Raw genomic sequence first — 13,758 nt, forward strand, 5'->3', positions numbered from 1 at the left:
TTGTATAATTCGTAGAAACTTCATATATCATCATATATCCATCAATACAATTGATAAACTCATTTGTGAAAGTTGTCATGCACTAAACTACGTAGTGCTCACTAGGGTTGGATTTTAATCAGCCTTTGCTGGACCCCACCCAAAAACAAAAGAAAAAAAAAGAGAAAAATTAACTTCCAACGAAACATTGCTACATAATTATAACTGAAACTGCAAAAGGTCAACGAACAGATTTTCCCAGTCATTGGAAGTTCCATGCATAACATGCATGCCTTTTCAATTAGGTTAATAACTTCCTAGACTCGAGGAAATTCTTCCATTTAGGCTCACGAGATGAAATATACTCCAGAAAGCTGGCAAAATTAGTGTCCTTGTACCGCCTTGGATTTGATTCGTTGATAAGTTTTGGCGACGGTCCAACCGAGCGCGTGAAAGGTAGAGTATGCAAAGAGGCCACAGAAATCCGACCTTTTAAAGAATTCACCAACACTCTATGTAGAGCACTCTTGTATTTTCCATTGCTAAATATCTAACACAAGAAAAACCAAGTCAATGACATGGTATATTAGCATATAATTCAACACAAAATTTAATAATTTAGTGCTACATGTTTATGGATAACATTACATCTCTCACGAAATAAGTTTACCTTGCATATAAAAGTTTTATGTGGATTCAGTTCTTAAGTGAGAAAGATAAAATTTTTGGATTATATCTATTGATCACATTATTGAGCATATTTCTTACATAAAAAGGACATATAATCATTTACATAAACGTGTGCTGTCTTTGTTGAATATATGATTAGCAACGTGATTCATGCATGTAGTAAAAAACTTTTAAGTGGCTACTTAATTATAAGTAATAAAACTCACCTCAAGGTGATCACCAACGTTGACCACAAAAGAATTGGGGATTGGTTCGACGGTGATCCATTTATCTTGTTTTTTAATTTGAAGGCCTTCAACTTCATCTTGGAGAAGAATTGTAAGAAACCCATAATCCGAGTGGGGAGGCATCCCTAGGGTTAGATCAGGTTGGGGGCATGGCGGGTAGCAATTGACAACCATTAGCTGGCTCCCATCTTTGAAGTCCTTTAACATTTCATCTTCTTCTGTCGTGTTCTCTGTGGTTCCCACAATTCGTAAGCTCTCAAAGATGGCATCCATTAGCATTAGGAATAAGTATTTGTTTTCCTCTGCGTAGGTAGCCGTCAGTTTCCTATTGTGTAAACCCAATTAGTATTTAATTAATCTTAATACAAAAAGACATGTATGCATATGTGAGTAGAACAAGAAAATGATTCCTACTTGTCATTTTAAAATCTTAATTATTAAGTATTAAACTAATTATTGCTCGAATAGGATAACGAGTTAGCTACTATGTGTGGTCTCACGAGGAAGTACTGCTCCTGATTCTAGGTGTTATAATATATCTGACCAAATACTTTAGAGTAATGCTAGGGAGATCTAATTTAGAGACTATATTTTGAAAACTAAAGGATATGAAAGTTGATGATTGGTTTGTTACTTAATACTTTATGTCCGCACTTACCCACATAGGAAGAGAGAAGAGTTAAAAGCAACCAATAAAACTATTTGTAGCTTAATTGACCAATCTCCGGCATACGTGTTTTGCACGAGGACTCACACATGCAAATGGAATGCAAGTCTAGACTTTTTTTAAGAGATGCGATCAAGAATATGTAATTAGTAAATGAAATACACCATAATCGAAACTTATGAGTGTCTCGAAGGCTAAAAATATATATGATTGATCACGTTAATTACTTCCGCCATATCCCTATGGAGAACAAACACACTGAGCTTGAGCTCTCACCTCATGTCCACCGGTGACGAAGGCCAGTGAGAAAGGACATCTGGTAAAGGATGGCACATTAGCTTCAAGAAATCCCTCCAATAAAACACCTTATCTTTGTTCTGGTTAAAGCTAGTCCCATATCGGACTGGCGCACGCATATCTGAGGACATGTACTTGGCTCTCTCCTCGAAAGGGAGCTCAAAAAACCTAGTGCTCACGTCGGTCATACTGCTTGTAATATCACTTGGAATGCCATGGTTTACCAACTGCATCAAACCACAATTACCCATTACTTTGAAGCTTTAAACACGCTTAACATTTTTTTGCACCATGATAAGATAATTACACTATATTCATCTAAACTTCGGGAAGGAAACTTTGAACTTGGGTACATGCAGAGAATGGAGCATACTGTCCTACCCAACTTGGCTAAACTCATGGTGTGCTAGATATGCTTAATGTTATAACTCATTTTGGAATTAGCTGAAAGTAATCGTTTCTCAATTAACCCAAGTACCTAAATAAGAATTAGTACTATAATACCCACCTGAAAGAAGCCATATTGTTCACAGGCATTAGCCAGAGATTTAATGACTTGGGGTCTATTGGGACCTTGCAGTTCCTTGAAATCGATGATGGGCAGCTTCAGATTTTGGTTGGATACGTTTGGTTCCTGGTCATCACTCCGGTTAGGTCGTTCTAAAGTGGGCAGTATGTACTTGTTTGGAAGTTTGTTTATACCAATCTCATTCAAGCGCTTCACGCCATTTTGGTACTGATCACTTTCCCCATTCTCGGTAGTTGTCAACACTGTCATCGTTGGAGACATGAGATATATTCCAAAACCTAACCTGGAAATTAAAGAAGCACCATTAAGGAAAATCATGTTAAACGCCTGTACTGCGTATTTGGAAGCAGGTGATTGTGAGAGGAAGACGTATACACTCTAGAATTTGAGATGCGTGTTAGTAAAATGGAAAATGGAAAAGAAAAGAGTTGCGTTATTGATATAACTACCTCTACCTTTTTCCAAAAAGGAGAATGATAATAAACAAGGAAATATAGTGGGAAGAAACAACAAGAAATGAAGATGGAAATAATGAGAAGGTTTTCGAGGGATATATAGTGGAAAAAAATGGTAGGACTAAACATGTACAGTAGCAAGTTTTGAGAAACCGGTTTCGGTTTTTTTAAATCTGGAGGACTGGTTCCATGGATGTAAGGAAACCGTTGACAAAAACAATTGGGTCAGAGCACACGGGGTTGTAGGGACAAAATTTTAATGTCAGCTTAGTCCTCTTTCCTAGAACCTTCCAAACTGTTCATCATCTCTCTTTCCTTCAAAGGTATTAAAAATGGTAGGATACCATGGCTGACTTTTGCATGCAGCTCATCCAACATGAATTAATTGTTAAGCTGCTAGCTAGGGTCCCTTTCTATATGATATCTTGGCCATAAAGGTTTTTGTTATAAATAGGTAAAAGTTAGAGAGATAACCTTTATTAATGACAAAAGCGAAACAAGTGTAAAATATCACATTGTAACTATAACACAAGAGGATGACAAATAAAAGAGGGACGGATAGATACTGATGTTATTTATCTTTCATTTTCTCTGTATTTTGATAGTACACGAAGCGTTCTATTTATAGAGCAACGCCAGCTGTTGACCCTAAAAATTACAAAGCTACGTGGCGCGCAGGCTGAGTAATTAATAAGCTAACTAAGTCATTCGGTTAAACGCGGGGCGTGCCAACTCGTCAGCCGAGCTCGGCCGAGGAGTAAAATTTGTTGATGTTGCATTAAGCACGTTGCTGACTTCTTTATCTGGCGACTGCGGCCGAGGAAGGAACAAATCTCGGCCTTCGGATTCTCGAGCCTAAAAATAAGGCTGCTGGTTTTGCGAAGTTCACAAATCGTCGGTGCCAAATTCGATCACAGTGATTATATTCGTGAGAGTATAAGCACGTCGAATCGATACTAGATTGTACAGACACAAGTATTCAAAGGCGATGTATGTCTTGATGATGAATGTGGTTCGGCCGTGAAAATGCCGAACTCTGAAACTCACTTGTGAGTATTTAATCATAAAATCACTCGGCGTTCAGTGCGCCGAATGTCGTAACTCGTAACACCTTACTTCGCCGAGAAGGCTAATAAGATGACCTCTGCCAATAAGGATTCAGAAACCATTCTCGACCGAGACTTGGATAGGTACCCAGTCGACCTCGACGCAGTGCTGTTTATCCAAACTGAAGGTGTTCCTCGGTCGGCTGATTCTACAGCAACAGTGCTGTTTATCCAAACTGAAGGTGTTCGTCGATTGCATTCACAGTGTTGTTTATCCAAACTGAAGATGTGTCGGCGGGAAAAAAGAAAATAAAAAATTTCAAGATGTTTGAGAGGTTTTGCGTAGGGCAGTTGTGTGTTGACTTGGAGGTCCCTTTTATCGTTGCCACTGCCTCTATTTATAGATTTTGTAATGCTTAACCACTGAAATAAAGTATTCCAGTTCCATTCTAACTCTCAGCGTCTATATATTATGATAAAGAAACTTTTTGATAATATCCCTCAAAGTCAAGATTCCTCGAGTCAATGTCGTGTGCTCTTTTCATCTTTGTAGAACACCAATCTAATCCAAAGATTGGTTATAATATTTAAATGTCGTGGATCTCTATCATCCAAATTCCATGTACCAATGACATTCCAATTTGCATCATTATCTTGACTTCAACTTTATCCTAAAACCATGCATCTTGACTATTCAAACCTCATTTTAATGCACCATCATCATGCTACTGCTCAATCTGATAATAGGAGTCCCAAGTCCATTTGAATTGTACTACTTGCTCGGAAACTTACTTTGCATCTTATTATCCTGTATAAGAAAATATCAAGATAATTTGTTAAACGATAATTATTATGATAAAAATCATAATATTATCTGTCAATAATAATAAAATTATCTTCACTTTTCATCCGACGGTTGAGAGCTATGCTCACTCAATGGCCTTGATTGCACGGGCCGATGGTGTAAATTTGGGTCTAAACATTGCCCTGCAATTTCCTTGAACTTCGGCTTTTAGGCCGAATGGTTAAGGAAATTAGTACAATCGAAGAACTCTCGTATCGCCGATAATGAAACTTTTTACTCGGCAACAACATCTCTGTACTGCCAACGCTATGGTCTTCCTTGGCTGCCACAATTCTATACAAGGCTCGACCACTTTAATAAATAACCTCTTCGAGCATCTCGACAAAATTTGGACCGAGGAAAACCGAACATCATCGAGGGCCGAGATATATAGGTAACCTGATTACCTAATATAATTTGTCGGTCATGCCTATATATATATATATACACACACATAAAGAACCTGTACCGAGCACTAGTTTGCCGACCTTGGCATGTATGATATAGGTCAAGAAGAGTTGGGGGTGAAGGGCTGAAGGAAAAATCTTCCTTGATAGCTCGTTCCTTGGCTATGCATATACATACACACACACACACACAACCCATTGTTAGCAATCATGACTAAATAGGTAGCCTGATTGATGTGATGCTACTATATATCCAATGTCAGCAATGCATATGATTTTTGTTCTTGTGGCCAAAAGCATTCTTTCGGTCACTTTGGTCAAAAGCATTCCTTCTGAGCCGACTAAATAGGTTAATATCCTCGGCCTCTTTTGCGTTTTTTTTTTTTTTTTTGACACCTTCTGCCAACAGCCGAATGACATTTTTATACTCCTTCAGCCCTTCCATTCCTTCGGTCAAAAGTTTCTCCCCTTTTTATCTTTTTTTATTTTTTATTTTATATATATATATATATATATATATATATATAGTTTTGTAAAGTGGGCCGAGGCTGAGAACGAGAAGAATTGGGTGTTGAGAATATATATATGTATATATATATATATATATATATTTGGATTGCCGCACTCTTGTTGCCCCCATTTTTTTTCTTATGCATTAGCCTAAAAGGCCGAATGGGTAAAAAAAATTATTTATTCATTATATATATATATATATATATATATTTTTTAGCAAATGAACATAAAAGTGACCGAACCATAAAGTGGAGGAGGCCAACGATGTTTTATTCCGAGCCGAGATCTTTTTACATCAAAATTCTCAAATTGATTTCGCTCTAGGCCGAGAAAAGATTTTTCTCCAAATATTTTTGACTTGGCGGAATATTTTTCATTTTCGGCCGCTGAATGTGTTGAACAATTATTATGCTCCCTAGGCATAATAATTTCGCCAATTTCGGCTTTTAACCCGAACAACTAAGCCGAATAGGATTGCTCCATATCGGCTTTATCACCAATAATCATATCGATTGGCGTGGTTTGTTCAACTAAAACCATGAATTGGTCTTGTTCATCATTGGAACATTTTTCTGACGGATTATTTTCTAAGTCAATTTTTGGCTTAGAAACTTGAACATTTTCTTCTAGGCCTACCACACTTTCAGCCTCAACTGAAAAAATAGGTGGCCTTTGTTCTTCGGCCAAATTAACAATTTTTTTAGGCTGATGTCTAATTACGGCCGAAGCGGAAAATTGCCCCCCGATCTTTCCAACCAACCATTCCTCAAATGGAATCGATTTGTAGTCGAAAACGTAAGGAAAATATTCTCCATCTAGCCAGGCATTAAATCGAGCCCTGTCTTCATTTACCCATTGCTATTGCAGGGTAACAGGAGCTTTTATTCTCAACATGTAAGCAAATGACTTTTGCATCTTTGTATGGCCACGAAGAATATTTTCCACTTCCAAAGATTTTTTTCGTTCCTCATTGTGTTTTTTCAATTCCTCTAGGAGCTCGTACAATTGGCTACGTGGAGCCGAATTGGAATCTTGATATATCATATGAACTTCGTAGTTTTAACACTGGGTCCCACTGGGCGTGCCAAAATGTTGACCCTAAAAATTGCAAAACACAAAGCCTACGTGGCGTGCAGGCAGAATAATTAATTAGCTAACTACTTCATTCGGCTGAATGCAGGGCATGCCAACTCGTCGGCTGAGCTCGACCGAGGAGTAAATTTTTTTGATGTTGCGTTAAGCACGTTGCTGACTTCTTTATCTTGCGACTGCGGCCGAGGAAGGAACAAATCTCGGCCTTTGGATTCTCGAGCCTGAAGACAAGGCTACTAGTTCTACGAAGTTCACAAATCGTCGGCGCCGAATTCGGTCACAGTGATTATATTCATGAGAGCATAAGCACGTTTAATCGACACCAAATTGTACGGACACAAGTATTCAAAGGTAATGTATGTCTTGATGGTGAATGTGGTTCGGCCGTCAGAATGCTGAACTTTGAAACTCACTTGTGAGTATCCAATCATAAAATCACTCGGCATTCAATGCGCCGAATGTCGTAACTCGTAACACCTTACTTCATCGAGAAGGCTAATAAGATGACCTTTGCCAATAAGGATTCGGAAACCCTTCTTGACCGAGATTTGGATAGGTAACCAGTTGGCCTCGACGCAGTGCTGTTTATCCAAACTGAAGGTACTCCTCGGTCGGCTGATTCTACAATAACAATGTTGTTTATCCAAATTGAGGGTGTTCACCAGTTGTCTTCACAGTGTTGTTTATCCAAACTGAAGATGTGTCGGCGGGGAAAAAGAAAATAAAAAATCTCAAGATGTTTGAGTGGTTTTGCATAGGGCAGTTATGTGTTGACTTGGAGGTCCTTTTTGTCGTTGCCACTGCCTCTATTTATAGATTTTGTAATGCTCAGCCATTGAAATAAATTATTCCAGTTCCATTCTAACTCTCAGTGTCCATATATTGTGATAAAGAACCTTTTTGATAATATCCCTCAAAGTCAAGATTTCTTGGGTCAATGTCATGTGCTCCTTTCATCTTTGCAGAACACCAATCTAATCCAAAGATTGGTTATAATATTTAAATGTCGTGGATCTCTGTCATCCAAATTCCATGTACCAATGACATTTCAATTTGCATCATTATCTTGACTTCAACATTATCCCAAAACCATGCATCTTGACTATTCAAACCTCATCTTAATACACCATCACCATGCTGCTGCTCAATCTAATAATAGGAGTCCTAAGTCCATTTGAATTGTACTGCTTGCTCGGAAACTTACTTTGCATCTTATTATCCCGTATAAGAAAATATCAATATAATTTGTTAAACGATAATTATTATGATAAAAATCATAATATTATCTTTCAATAATAATAAAATTATCTTCATTTTTCATCTGACGGTTAAGAGCTATGCTCACTCAATGGCCTTGATTGCATGGGTCGATGGTGTAAATTTGGGTCCAAACACCAGCACATACCTTTTGAAAAATACGATCTCCTTCATTTCCAAAGTCCACATTACTGTGTGGGTGTTGAAAATCTGTGTGGGCATTCATTAATCTGCCAAATATTTTCAACACTACTAATGTTTTCAACACTCCCCCTTGGATGCTTACATATCAACATTAGTTGCCTCGTTAAAACCTTGCTTGGAAAAAAACCCAGTGGGAAAAAAACCATAGCAAAGGAAAAAGAGTACAACTTTATCTGGATTGTTGATACAGTGTTAAGTATGCTTATGTTGACTCATTAAAACCTTGATAGGAAAAACCAGTGGGAAAAACCCTAATTGAAGGAAAAAGAGTACAACATACATGTATCATGGATGCTTCTTCTGATATGTATCTCCTCCTGATTCCACATTTTTCAAATTTATCTGATTGGTAAGTCGACGTAATCCGATACTTTGCAGTAACTTCTGAAACGTGCACTTTGGTAGAGACTTGGTGAACAGGTCTGCCACATTTTCATTGTAACGGATTTGTCTGAGTTCAAAACTTTAAAGTTCATGTGCACTGAAAAACTTTGGAGATATGTGTTTGGTCTCATCGCCATTGATGAATCATTCTTTCATTTGGGCAACATAGGCTGCATTATCTTCATGGATTTTCTGTCTTCAGAGTTAGACCACATGAATTCCGGATATGATGGATCATTGATCTTAACCAAGAACACTCACGACTTACTTCTCGTAAAGCAAGGATTTCTGTGTGATTTGAAGATGTAGCAACTAATGTTTGCTTCGTTGAGTGCCATGAGACTGTTGTATCTCTATTCTTGAACACATATCCAGTTTGTGAGTGGGCTTTATGCGAATCAGAAAGAAAACCAGCATCTGCATATCCAACAAGGACCTAGTCATTTGTGGATTTCTTTAAGTAAAAAAGTCCCATGTCTGTTGTCCCACGAAGGTATCGCAATATATCTTTGATTCCCTTCCAATGACAAATTGTTGAAGCAGAGCTATACCTTACTAACAAGTTGACTGAAAAAGCTATATCTGGTCTAGTACATTGTGCTAAATACAATAAAGCACCTATTGCACTCATATATGGTACTTCTGGACCAAGAACCACTTCATCATCTTCTTTTGGCCGGAATGGATCTTTCTTAATGTCCAAACAACAAACGACCATTGGCATGCTGAGTGGATAAGCCTTGTCCATGCCAAATCGCTTCAGGATTTTTTCAATGTAAGCTGATTGATAGACCAAATTCCACTAGCACAATGCTCGATCTGTAGGCCGAGACAATATTTTGTTTTTCCAAGGTCTTTCATTTCAAATTCACTTGTCAGATATTTAGCAGTTTTATTGAGCTCTTCAGGAGTTCCAACTAGGTTCATATCGTCGACATATACTGTCACTATAACGAATCCAGAGTTGAATTTCTTAATGAACACAAACGGGCAAATTGATAGGAGCATATTTAGGTGACGTAGCTAGCTTATTCTTGTGCATTTGTGCTATTATTTCTTAGTTAATCGTATTTCAACTCATTTTCGTGTGTTTGTAGGTCCAAAGGGTTAAAGTACCAAGAAAGTGCATTTTGGAGCAGTTTTGGGCACTAAATGGATAGCTTGTATATGGGCCAACATGGATGGACGAATTTGGAGTTCAAAAGGCTAGAAATCTGATAAGAAGATGAAGAATTTAAACTCAAGACAAAGTGGATAAGGAAGCTCAAAAGAGGAAACCATATCCAAAACCTTATCCAACATTATCCAAAACCTAATCTTGTCTTATCCTATCCTAACCTTATCATGCCTTAATCCTAGTAGCAAGGGGACCTAAATAGATATTTCTTGAACCTATTTCTAGAAGCATTCTCTTCTAGAAGTCCCAAATCAGCCACAAAGCACATTAGTCCTAGAAACCCTACAAAGGTGGCGCCTATTCCCTTCTAGAAGGCCTTGCCTTACCTTGCAAGCCATTCCCTCCTTCCCTCCAATATGTGCCACACCCTCTAGGCCCTATCCCTGATTGAATTTGATTTTTAGGGCCTCATTCCTTATAGATTTGGGTTACACAAATCATTTTATGAAACTAAGTGGGCCAAACCCCCTCCTAGGTGGATTTAATCACTTATTGCCGAACCCTAGGGCCCTTTTCCAATAAATATACTAAGTGTAACCCTAATCTAATTAACCCTAGGACTATATGAACATATTTTCAACCACAAATTCGCATGAACCCCTTATGCCATTCAGAAAATCCTTGCCGCAAGCCCTAGCCTCCATTCTCCTTCATTCATTCACTCTGTACACTTCCATATACAACATGCCGCACTCTACCATCATAATCAGCCATCATTCATCATCCCAAGCAAGAATACATCATTCATAACCCCCAAAACCACCACCCACATCTTCTGTCGCAGCAAGGAAGAAGGAGGAAAGCCCTAGACGTGCATGTCATTCGACTTGGAGTTGCTGGAACGTTTTAGGTGTAATCTTTATTGTGTTTTTCAATGTTTAATTTCAAGAATCTTTGCTTTGCGAGTATGAGGAACTAATCCCCTTTTGGCTAGGGGGAATTTCGAAACCATGGCTATATTTGCATTATGATTTGATTACTTCCAGTTGTTATTTCATGAATTGTGAATTCAATTTACTTATCTATTTGAATTAAAACTTGTTTATGTATATGGATTGAGAGTGCACACTTAATTTGCATGCATAAATCTGATGCTAGGATATAAAGAAACTTCACCTAATCGTTGGGAACTTATATTCATAAGTAGTAAAGGTTGTTAGTCACAATCATGTTAAGTAAATTCTTGGCATAAGTATCATGCGCTTTCATAGTTACGAATGCCTCCTCAACACTTATGATTTTCATAGAATTTAATGATCTTTGATTGTTTCCCTATTATGCGCTTTCATGTAGAGAACTTTTGAGGAATAATTTGATTGCAATGCGCTAATTCCATTCAATTCAATGACTTAAAGGAAATCTGAGGGTTAATTTAAGCATACCTAATTAACTTGGGGTGTTGAGGTTCATGGTTCATTGAATAAGCAACTGGAGATTGTTTTATATGCAAGTATGTCATGTGTGGAGAAAGACCTCCTAACTAGCCCATCATCCATCTAATTTCACCAAATTCGTGCAAATCTACATAGTTTAAAGTCTTGTTTTTGTTTACTTTATTTTCGTCCAAAACCAAATCCCCCTTTATGTTAGAGTGTCTAACTAGTTAAAATCTGTTTTAGATTGTGTTTTCAAGTGTTTTGAGTCAAGTTAGAACCAAAATTCGTCCAAAATTGTGTTTAGAGTCAAATCTGCCCAGTTTGTGTTTTAGGCAGTTTTGAGTGTTTTTAGCTTATTTTGAGTCTTGTGAACTTGTTTTGAGTCTTTTAAGTTGAGTTAAGTGTTTTAAAGTTTAGTTTTATTTATTTGAGTCAGTTTAAAGTGTTTAGCAATCCTTCCTAATCCCCGGTTTAAGAACGATCCCTACTTACATATATACTACAATTGTCAAAAGAGGGTTAATTTGTGTGTTAAGTTAATTTTCGCATCACAAATGACATTGCTGATATACCCTTCTTTGATCAAATACTCACTGAGATGATTATACCACATTCGTCCAGATTGTTTCAGCTCATACAATGATCGCCTTAATTTGATTGAGAGTATACTTCGTGGTTTGTTAGTTATTTCAGGCAACTCAAGTCCTTATGGAACTTTCATATATATGTCAGTATCTAATTATCCATATAAATACGCGGTGATGACATCCATAAGTCGCTTGTCAAGTTTTTCTGAAACCACTAAACTTATTAAGTAACAGAACGTAATTGTGTCCATTACAGGAGAATATGTCTCCTCATAATCAATTCTAGGTCTTTGAGAAAAGCCTTGTGCAACAAGTCGTGCTTTATATCTTGCAATCTCGTTTTTCTCATTTTGCTTTCTCATGAATACCCATTTCTAACCCACAGGGTTTATATCAGGCGGGGTTTGAACTACTGGTCCAAAAACATTTCGCTTCTTTGCTTTCATGTACATCTGTTTCTTTAGGTACATATGTCTCATCAAGGACATTTTCTTGTTCTGAAAGTACAGAATCATGAATTATGGATTTGTCATTCATTTTTTCTTCTTGAATGATTTCATTTGGATTTAGTTGTGCCCTCATCTTTCTCTTTCGAGGGGCTGAATCTTTTGAAGCTGGAGGTCTACCACGCTTCAAGCGTGCACCAGATGAATCATTCAGCGCCACATTATTTTGTCCAACAGGGATATCAATTCTTGCAGGTGCATTTGCAGCTGGTATATATGATTTTGTCACTTTCATAGCATCATTAAATGCATCTGGCATTTGATTGACAATACCTTGAAGATAAACGATCATTTTCACTTCATTTTCACATTAAGTGCTACGTGGATCGAAATGAGATAAGGTGGGAACACCTCACATTAGCTCTTGCCGTTTTTCTAGAACAATTTTTTCTCCCCCTAACAACGGGAAGCTTGTCTCATCAAAGTGACAATCAGCAAAACGAGCTGTAAACATATCACCTGTCAATGGTTCTAAATATCTAATGATAGATGGTGAATCAAAACCCACATAAATTCCCAGTCTGCATTGAGGTCCCATTTTAGTGCATTGTGGTGGTGCAATAGGTACATAAACAGCACAACCAAAAACTCATAAATGTGAAATGTTTAGCTGATGCCCAAACACGAGTTGTACTAAGGAGTATTGGTGGTGGGCTATAAGTCTCAATCAAACCAATGATGCAGCATGTAAGATGGCATGTCCCCATGCAGAAACTAGCAATTTTGTTTAAGACGTAAATTCACCAACGTTATCAAGTCGGATTGACTTAATGGGGTAATCTGGGAAATGTGCTCGCAACTTAATTATCTGAGCAAGAAGTTTCGCGAAAGCTACACTTTGAGTAGACAAGAGACAAACATGTGACCATCGGCTAAATGCATCAACCAAAACCATAAAATATCGAAATGGTCCACAAGATGGTTGAATAAGACCACAAATATCCCCTTGAATTCTTTGTAGAAATGATGGGGATTCAGCATCAACATTTAGTTGTGATGGTCTAATTACCAACTTCCCCTGAGAACAAGCCTTGCAAGGGTTATCATTTAAGATAGCAATGTGTCTACTCAATAATGGATGTCCTTTAGAGTTGGTAATGATCATACGCATCATGGTAGATCCTAGGTGACCGAGACAGTCATGCCAAAGCATGTAAGCTTTTGAATCAATGAACTTCTGGTTCATGATAGTATGTGATTCAATTGTCTTTATGTATGTATAATACAATCCACTCGTCAAACCACGCAACTTCTCTAATATACGCTTCTGGGTATCATTGGAGGTAATGCATAGATACTCCACATTTTTCTGCACTTTTTGTTTCAATGTGGTATCCATTTAAACGTATGTCTTTGAAACTCAACAAATTTCGAGTAGATCGAGTAGCGTACAATGCATTCTGTATGGACAATATTGTTCCATTTGGTAACACAATCTGGGCTTTCCCTGAGCCTTCAATTACATCTGATTGGCTTGATATTGTTGTTACCCTTACTTTTGTAAGGATCAATCTTGAGAAA

At 37.6% G+C, this 13,758-nt stretch overlaps 1 protein-coding gene across 2 annotated transcripts; it reads right to left on the reverse strand.

Moving 5' to 3' along the window:
* On the reverse strand, positions 1-2,942 carry LOC137746110 (putative 2-oxoglutarate-dependent dioxygenase SLC1). Of its 2 annotated transcripts, none has more exons than XM_068486179.2 (5): positions 2,845-2,942; positions 2,369-2,672; positions 1,840-2,087; positions 876-1,221; positions 1-529 (listed from the first exon to the last, which is right to left on the reverse strand). In XM_068486179.2, the coding sequence occupies exons 2-5, from the start codon at positions 2,648-2,650 to the stop codon at positions 281-283; spliced, it is 1,125 nt and encodes a 374-aa protein (XP_068342280.1). In that variant the 5' UTR covers positions 2,651-2,672; positions 2,845-2,942; the 3' UTR covers positions 1-280. The 2 variants fall into 2 exon arrangements, with proteins under 2 accessions (XP_068342280.1, XP_068342281.1); XM_068486180.2 differs by having other exon boundaries at positions 2,839-2,914.
* Positions 2,943-13,758: the final 10,816 nt, after the last annotated feature.

The sequence above is a fragment of the Pyrus communis genome, chromosome 12 (assembly GCF_041283825.1).
Source record: "Pyrus communis isolate YQ-2024b chromosome 12, ASM4128382v1, whole genome shotgun sequence".
NCBI classification, from domain to species: Eukaryota; Viridiplantae; Streptophyta; class Magnoliopsida; order Rosales; family Rosaceae; genus Pyrus; species Pyrus communis.

What these genes read in the sequence shown, in the direction of transcription:
- LOC137746110 (XM_068486179.2), bottom strand. Translation starts at nt 2,650, where the DNA reads ATGTCTCCAACGATGACAGTGTTGACAACTACCGAGAATGGGGAAAGT. An exon ending in TCGTCACCGGTGGACATGAG is followed by an intron (nt 1,222 to 1,839) that starts GTGAGAGCTCAA and finishes TTTACACAATAG; the next exon opens with GAAACTGACGGCTACCTACG. An exon ending in ACGTTGGTGATCACCTTGAG is followed by an intron (nt 530 to 875) that starts GTGAGTTTTATT and finishes TTCTTGTGTTAG; the next exon opens with ATATTTAGCAATGGAAAATA.